This window comes from Strigops habroptila, chromosome 7, assembly GCF_004027225.2.
Source record: "Strigops habroptila isolate Jane chromosome 7, bStrHab1.2.pri, whole genome shotgun sequence".
Taxonomy (NCBI): Eukaryota; Metazoa; Chordata; class Aves; order Psittaciformes; family Psittacidae; genus Strigops; species Strigops habroptila.
In genome coordinates, this window is record NC_044283.2 from 63439882 (window position 1) to 63448556 (window position 8675).

Here is an 8675-nt window from a genome sequence, read left to right on the forward strand (position 1 = left end):
ACCACTATATTCTATTTATATGCATACAATTTATTTCAAACTAAGACTGTGGTCATGTGCTGCCAGAGTGTCCAATGTTCTTGTCATCACTCAAGGTGAGGAAAGAAAAAGCAATCCATACTGGCAACAGCTGATGCTGTATTAGAACGGAAAGCTGCAGTGTCAGCTGCTCCAAGACGGTCCCATAATTGGAATAAAACTCTGCACCTCCATAAACCTTTCTCTCCCACCCCCCCCAAACCAGTCACATTTTGACATGGGCACACGTTTGATCAGTGGATCTATGGTGTGTACAAATTAGACTTCAAAATGTACTTTTTTCCAGTAAGTCTGTAGCACTCTCAGAGTGACTGGATTTGTCAGGGTTGTCACATGTACAAAATCCTACAGTATTTTTCTTGCAGAGTACTGGATAGGTATTCTATTAACATCTGCTGCAGTAAAACATTTGAATACACACATAGAAAAACTGTATTTAATGTTCCTGTTTACATAAAGCACTTAGTAAGAACAAAGTTGAATAAAATGCTTAGAGACTATCTTTGAATGCTTTCAGCAGCAGGTCAGCTGCCAGCCCAGGTGACAAGACACCACGAAGAACTTTTTCTTCCAGAAGTGGAATCTTATCCTTGACTGCCAGGTGACTCCGGAAATGTTCCAACATATTTTCTTGGATGAGATTCCACATCCACACTTTCTGCTGCTTTCGTCGTTTGGCAATCAACTCACCACTTGTGAGCATGAGGTCACGGAATTCTGTCATTTTATCCCACATATCTGAGATACCTTCTCCAGTTTTGGCAGAGATGCGCATTACCTGTTGGATTCAGAAGAATTTTTAAAGCCAAGTAACTACTGGCCTTGAGGGTTCAATTACTGCATCAGGTCAGATTGTATGAAAATTAAGAACTGTGTAAGGCAAGCTTACTTCAGTACACTCACTTCATGAAGCTATAAAGCAGCTTTGTGCTGCTTACTTTTTTTAAAGGTCTCAAAATTGGAATTCTACCAACTGTAAGTGAAACCTGAGCTCCACAGTATTTGGAATAAATAGGCCTTGTCACTTGCATAATGAGTGAGAATCCTTTTTAATGAGTTCTTTAGCTAAAAGGTATAGTGGTGCCAGTTTACTTCAGTGTAGAGTTAATTACAAATTCTGGTAGATATTCTCCGGTAGCTGGTCTTTTGCACTTAAACTATTCCAGAAAGGAGGTATTTAGACTATTTTTTGTTCTTTGCATGTGCATTCTAGACTAGGAATTTATTTTGCCAAAAATACTTCAGACATCCAACATGAAATGGAACAGTTAGGTTTGGGGTTTCTTTGTGTGTGGTGGGGTATTTTGTTGTTGTTTTTGTTTTAAGAGTGTCTCTCTCTTTCCCCAACTAATGGATAGGATACAGCCCCTACATATCAGTATTTTCTTTCTTTCAGTTGTCAGACACTGCAATCACTGAAAGAAATTTCTGATAACCTGTTTAATTCACTCATCTCAAACAGTTCTTTTGGGTCACATTTATCACGTGAGCTCTCATCAGATCTAGAAACAAAAAATACAAAATGATGGCAAGCCCCAAGCAGCCCAGATGATTTAAACTTAATTCAACAGGTCAATTTTAATACCAGGGTAGAGCAAACCTCCTTTATATAGACATGTGTCTAAATAAAGGGAGTGAGAGAGCATGTGTGCGCTTATTTTATACACATAGACTAAAAATTAGTACTGAATCTTTTCCTTAATACTTTACCATAACCTTTTAATAGATTGAATACTGCATTAAAACTAAAGGCCAACAGGATGACAATTCCAATAATCTAGACACTGCATATACAAGTAGATGAGGTTCTTGTCAAAAAACTTTTATTATGTGTGAAATAAAAAAAAATTAAAGCAATACAGAAGGCACATGAACATGTGAAAGAACAAAAATAATTGTAAGCTTCAGAGTTATAAAAGAGGGAGAAATAGCTTATGGGACATTTTAAGGTATGTATAGTTTATAAAAAGCAAGACAAGCTTGTACCACTACTGATGTTAATAGTAGGTCTGCTAGCGCTGAGAGTGTAGCTCAGGACAGAAATCATGGGGAGCAGGACTGGCTTTGAACAGTGTTTCATATGGTGCACCTTGAGACCAGAGGTGAAACAGGAACAGCAGCAATCAACTCTAGCATGGTGCAAACAACAGAACTGAAATTTTTATCAAAGAGTCCAGGGAGACTAGTATAGCCAGATGAGAGGATAACAATCCTAACTCATTCAGCATTTGGGGGGGGTGGGAAGGAGGGTAAGAAACAACCCACCACCACCAAAACCCAAACAAAACAAAACCACACCCAAAATCCCACATAAATCTTAATGAAGTACACAAACCTTTGGTCTCCAAACCTTTGAACGTTTGCGAAGCAGCTTCATAGCACTAACATATTCAGCTTGTATTCTCCGTGCAGGCACAACTAAATCACCATCGGCTTTATTTATAGCAACTAGATCTGCCATCTCAATTATACCCCGTTTGATACCCTAAATGCAACAGGGAGAGAAATCATGAATACCCAGGAGGACTGTGACGTGCTGATTTATCACGAAAAGCAGGTCAAAATGCTTTGTTACTTTCTAGTGGCTCTTGCTGACTTTTTTGTAATGTATGTGCTAGTCACGCAAGAGTAGCACCAATGGCCTCCGTTGTTACTAATTATTACCCTACCTTGACACAAGAACCCTAGACATGGATATTGAGTTTACATGATAACCTATTTCACATGTAGAGACTTCAGTTTAACCAAAACATGACCAAGTTAGAAAACCTATTTATACCAATTTCTGTTTTCCTGCAATACAAAGCCACCCTCCAATATATAACTAGTAAATAAGCCAAAATAAGTCAGAGTATCATAATTTTACAGCCTAATACTTCCAAAGTCAGGGGGGTGATATCAGATCCTAACTGTGCAATAACTAGGTAAAACACTGGAAAGACTTCAGTAGTAGCAGTGTAATTTACAAAACACTATTGACTATGGACTTTCTGCTCAGATACATCCTGGGTTTAAGTTTCTCTTTCTAGTCACAGGCAAAACATAAATAAGAGAAACTGAAAAATACCTGTAATTCATCTCCACCTGCAGGTGGTAGCAGTAATATAAACATATCAACCATATCAGCCACAGCAAATTCTGACTGTCCCACACCTAAAAAATTAAATCCAGAGTTCACCACTTATTGCAAGCTTTCAGTCACATTAATGACAGTAATCATGACAGATCCCAGTATTGCACCATGAACAAACCCCACCAACAAAACAGAGACAAAGGAAACACAACAGTTTTTACAAAACATACAAGACTAGAAAATTGACAGAATGAGCATTCATTTTCAACTAGTGATCATGTATGAAAGCATGAGCAAAATCAAGGATGGACGTATGCAACTAGTAACACACCTTATTTAGAGATCACAACAGGATAAACACTAAGCACATACCTACTGTTTCTACAAGAACAATGTTGTAGCCACCCCCTTCACACAGCAGAATGGCTTCATTTGTGGTCCTTGTTACACCTCCTAGTGTTCCTCTGGTTGGAGATGGTCTGATGTATGCATTCATGTCTCTTGACAGCTCAGTCATCCGTGTTTTGTCACCCAAGAGAGAACCTTAAACATTTAACATTGAATTATTTCAAAAGTGCAAAGCAGATAAACTTCCCCTTCTTCATCCCCCAATAAGCAAGTGAGAAGAGACTGATCTCTTGGACAAAGTCAGTCAAATAAGAATATCCCAGTAATGGTTGCTCAAGCCTTTGCTGAGGACTAGGAAGTTACTGCCTGGTTCTTCTGCCTACCAGAAGCTGGAAGGGTGCTATAAGCAGCCCGTACTGCTACTAAATACCAAGAATTTGTTCTAGGTCAGAATGAACGTGAATGGCCTTTTGACGTCTGTACACAGCAGGCCACACAGGTAAACCTGTTTCTCTCCAAAGGGACAAATCTCTGCCTTATGATACTGATATGTCTTGATAGTGGATTGTTTTGTTTTGTTTTTAAGGTGACTGACATGCATCCCCGCCTTCTTTCTATTCATCCAAACTTTAAATGGGATTCGGTGAGATCTCCACATATGATGCACATGCCAAAACACGAGATACTCAATTCCTTTAATTGCTGCAGTCTTACTATCATGTTTTGCTATTCCATTGATGTGTCTTAAATGTATGCACACAAGAACATTGCCTCAGCTCCAGGTCATTGCAATGCTGAAGGGTTTTTTAATTTATAAATAGTTAAAGGTTGCAGCATCTTCTGTAAGAGTGGAGAAGCTGGAAAAAGGAATGATGTTTCCTAGCAGCTGCCCATTAGAAAAAGATCAAAATCAAGGCTCTATTATTTACGTCAGAGATACCATTAATTAAGGCACAGTTAGCCTATAATTTCCCTACAATTTCTTATTTGAGAGTGGCAGATTACAGCCACACAACTTTGAAGAATTTTAAATTTAGAAAAAAAAGTCATGGTACAAGTCAAATGGTCAATAATATGGCACCAGGAGACCTAGAAACTAGTACAGTCAACAGAAATCCAAAAATGCCTATTGAGGAGAACTAGTGACTGTTCTAAAATCCAACCTGATCTACATGTTTGGATTGCAGCATCCTCTAAACAGTTTTAAATTAGCACATGCTTCCTGCCCAGGGATCAGCATTGCCACTGTTGAAATTCGAGCAGAAATGAATGCCCTTCTACTCCTTCATTCATGGGGAAATAGATAAATAAATGCATCTAGAGAGAGAAAACCACAGCTATCTGAAGTTTCAGACAAGAAGCTGTAAGGCAACATTCAGACAGTGGACAAGAGGAACTCTGACAAAATTAGGACAGTGATACATCTTTCCCAATTTCATATCACATGGGGAAAAAAATGAAAACTTGATCCAACATTTTTAATATTTTACATTTAAAGGCCCAAAATTTCCCTCCATTTGACCCAAAGAGAGACTCCTATAGTTGAAAAGGTATTAGAAACCTGACGCAAGCTTTAATTCACACTCACCACCACTTGTGCTAGAGGAAGGGTCTACAGCCAGCACAGACACTTTGTATTTTCTTTCGGTAAGCATTTTGCCAAAGCATTCTATGAAAGTAGATTTCCCAGCACCAGGGGGACCAGATAACCCTAAATAATCGCATTAGGAAGAAAAAAACCCAAGCATTTTGTTAATCAAATAAATAATACATCTCACAAACACAACATCTAAGTTGATAACAATTCATACTTTAACACAGTATCACAACATAGGCAAATGGAGGCTATACCACAACTAAGCAGTTGTAATTCGACTTGAAATACACTACCTTAGTTCACCCAACATAGCAGCACTCACTTCACCACCCCTCATCCTACCCATACCAACATAGTATTGCGGGTTTTGGCCATACTTCCTCCCCTCCAAATAAGTTTATTTATACTGACTTTCCCTTCTGAACTTTAAAAATGTCATATCCTAAGTTGGGATTTCTTCAGATTTACTATCTCTAAAAGAAACACTCTAAAAGCAAAAGCCCTTACCCTGAAGAGCTATTATTTCAGAACATGAGGCAATTTACTTGCATGTCAAAGCATGTAAACTAAGTTTATCACCACTCACTCCCATGACTTCTCACTCCCATGCCCAAGTTCTTGTTTTTACTGCCTTTGCACATGCACAAGAGATGACAGCTGGGTATGGTATACTTCAGCCACCCATCTCTCTGCATGGGCAAAAGTATTTTACAGTTTACAAGAGAACCAGGTTCAACTCTCCCTGGCTGAAAAGCAGGCTGCTTTAAAGGCCATAAAACAGGAAGGTACATGTTCTTCCTTCTGTAGACTGAAACAGGGATTCAAGAAGTATTCAAGAAAACACCTTCTTCAGGTAAAGACCAGGTCTGCTGAAATATTTCCTGCACTATCTAAGTGTATAGAACAGCTGTATCAATCTGCAAACTACCTAATATATCAGCTTGTAATAGTTATAAAAAATAAGTCAAATAACATCCCCCCAAGCAGCAACACTAATTTCTAGAGTTTTTTCAAAAGCATTTTCCAGCTCAGTCTGTAATTCTATTGGACAACAGAAGTGATCTAGATTGGTTACAAACCACCAGAAACCAACAACCCAAGACTACAGATCATGATGCTTATTAGTGATAATGGAAGGTGAGGACCGTAATTCCATCAAAGCAACTACTGGACAGACATAAAAGGACTAACCCACTCTAAAGGCAAGTGGCTTTCCTTGATTTAACTTTTCTTGTTCCCTGTGGTAGGATAATACCTTCTGAAGGAGCACCTGCGCTATTTTCTTCTTCCTACTCTGAGTTGATTCTACAAGTGTAATGGATTCTGCTAAACAGGCTCTATGACCCTGGATTAGTCCACTGTAAAGTCTGTCTACGAGTCTTTGCTCTCTGTCAGAAAGTTCCTCTACTTGCTGGTCAGGGGCCACCTGCTGACACAGCTCTCTCCTCAAACCGTTTGATGAACATATCCACTTTGTCTGGTAGTGCTGTGCTGGTGTAAGAGATTCGATGCACAGGAAATCCACTCTGGAAGCAAAATGAAAGTTTGGGAAGTAAGTTCTTCTAGAGAAAGAACAATGAGGGAATCTCAGCAGCAAAGATGGGATCTTCATCTTGTTTGGAATTGAAAGTACCAGAGATACCAGTTCAGTTCTATTTGTAGATGCCTTAAAGAGAAAGGAGAACATTTTTACTTCCTTCAAAGACTTACAAGGACTCAAATGAAACCTATATACACAGGCAGTCATCACCTTTTATTTTATCCATACTTACTGTTTTAAACAAAAAAGATAGCTCCCTCTTTCCATTGAAAATACAGACAAAAATATTGAATCTTCAACAGCATAGTCTCTTTATTATCATACTTATTATTTTTATATGCGAGCAGATAAATAAAAAGCACTCTTGAACAAGATAGCCTCTAAAAGCACAGACAGTACTCTAAAAATCCAGGAATAAAACCACCAAGCCACCCCTTATGCTTACTGAAATTACTGTATATCCTACTTTTGCTGCTGCAAGGTGTTTTAAAACAATTACACAGGAAGAGCTTTTTGCACCTTATTTCCAGAAAAAAAAAAAAAGAAAAAAAGGTAGTCAGTACACAAGCACATAGAATCACAGAATGGTTTGGGCTGGAAGGGACCTTAAAGCTCATCCAGTGCCAACCCCCTGCCACGGGCAGGGACACCTTCCACTAGAGCAGGTTGCTCCAAGCTCCTGTGTCCAACCTGGCCTTGAGCACTGCCAGGGATGGGGCAGCCACAGCTTCTCTGGGCACCCTGTGCCAGCGCCTCAGCACCCTCACAGGGAAGAACTTCCTAATATATAACCTAAATCTCCCCTCTGTCAGTTTACAGCCATTCCCTCTTGTCCTATCCCTACATGCCCTTGGAGAAAGTCCCTCTCCAGATTTCCTGTAGCCCCCGTTAAGCACTGGAGCTGCTCTAAGGTCTCTCCGAAGCCTTCTCTTCTCCAGGCTGAACAAGCCCAGCTCTCTCAGCCTGTCTCCACAGCAGAGATGCTTCAGCTCTCTGATCACGTTCGCGGCTGAAACCTCCCAGAGGCCCGCCACAACGCAGCACACCAGGCACAACCACCGCGCTCTCCGGGCCTGTCCTGACGCACCTCAGCACCGCCGAACGCCCACCGATGGGCTCACGCAGCGGCCCTCCGCAGGCAGGCAGGCCGCTCCCTCACAACAACTCCTGCCCAAATCCCCTGCGGAGACAGGCGGGCGCGGGAGGGTGCTCGGGGATCGCCCACCGGCCCACCCCGGGGAAGTGACGCCCTCCCGCTGAGCCGGAACCGGGCGGGCACACGGCGAGGACCCACCCCGCCGACATGGCGGCCGCCTACGCTGGGGCAGCGCCGCCGGGCTTCCCCGCACGGCCCCGCTGCGGACCCTCGCTGGACGGCGGCGGCTCCCCCGGCCCGCAATGGGGGCCGACGGGACCGTCTTCCTGCTGTCAGGAGCGTCTCCTTCACCCTCCCTGCCTCCAGTGATGGGCCTTCAGGCCGAATCGAGGGCAGCCGTGGGACCAAACTGCCACCTGCTTGATCGCTTGATCCAAGCGAGTTGTACCGAGCAGAATCTCAGGGGCTGACTGACCTAAACTGGACCCTGAGAGACGGACGCTCCTTCTCCTTTGCACGGGAGACAACACCCAATGTCCAGCATGCCCTAAGCAGGTCCTTCCGTATCAAACTCGGCTGAAATCTCAGCCTAGTCTCAAAAAGTGACTCTAAACCCTAATCCAACACCTTGGCAATCTCAGAAACCAACTAGTAAATCCAGACAGGGCAAAAATAAACTCTCTGAGGAATGCTAAAGATTAAGGAAATACACTATAGCAACACAACAGTGAAAACGAAATACGTCACTTTGGCAATACACTTCAAACTCATATCTGGTTATTGCATGAGTACACAAACTTCCATGCCAATATAATACCAAATTATTTGCCCTGTCCTTATGAGGAAGGATGTTGCAAATGGTCATTTTGCTCCTGGTCTGAAATCTTGAAAACATCCACTTTAAATTTGCATGTGACCATTTTCTATTCCCTGATTTCATTTCAGGTTCCTGGAAGGGAGAAGAGATACTTAAACCCCCAGA

The 8675-nt window shown here is 41.7% G+C and overlaps 1 protein-coding gene across 3 annotated transcripts; it reads right to left on the reverse strand.

The window, feature by feature from the left end:
• Positions 1-447: 447 nt before the first annotated feature.
• Positions 448-7824, reverse strand: MMAA (metabolism of cobalamin associated A). Of its 3 annotated transcripts, XM_030492240.1 has the most exons (7): positions 7685-7824; positions 6249-6723; positions 5049-5171; positions 3485-3655; positions 3107-3192; positions 2375-2524; positions 448-817 (listed from the first exon to the last, which is right to left on the reverse strand). In XM_030492240.1, exons 2-7 carry the CDS (start codon positions 6667-6669, stop codon positions 530-532), a joined length of 1239 nt encoding a protein of 412 aa, XP_030348100.1. In that variant the 5' UTR covers positions 6670-6723; positions 7685-7824; the 3' UTR covers positions 448-529. The 3 variants fall into 3 exon arrangements, with proteins under 3 accessions (XP_030348100.1, XP_030348099.1, XP_030348101.1); XM_030492239.1 differs by lacking the exon at positions 7685-7824 and having other exon boundaries at positions 6249-7134; XM_030492241.1 differs by lacking the exons at positions 448-817; positions 7685-7824 and adding an exon at positions 1841-2168 and having other exon boundaries at positions 6249-7135.
• Positions 7825-8675: the final 851 nt, after the last annotated feature.

Bases quoted from the DNA above. Each gene is read 5' to 3' on its own strand.
- MMAA (XM_030492239.1), bottom strand. From the start codon at position 6,804: ATGACTGCCTGTGTATATAGGTTTCATTTGAGTCCTTGTAAGTCTTTG. The intron at 3,656-5,048 runs GTGAGTGTGAAT...TAAATGTTTAAG, and splicing joins TTCCTCTAGCACAAGTGGTG to GTTCTCTCTTGGGTGACAAA. The intron at 2,525-3,106 runs GTATTTTTCAGT...TGTTGCATTTAG, and splicing joins CAGGTGGAGATGAATTACAG to GGTATCAAACGGGGTATAAT.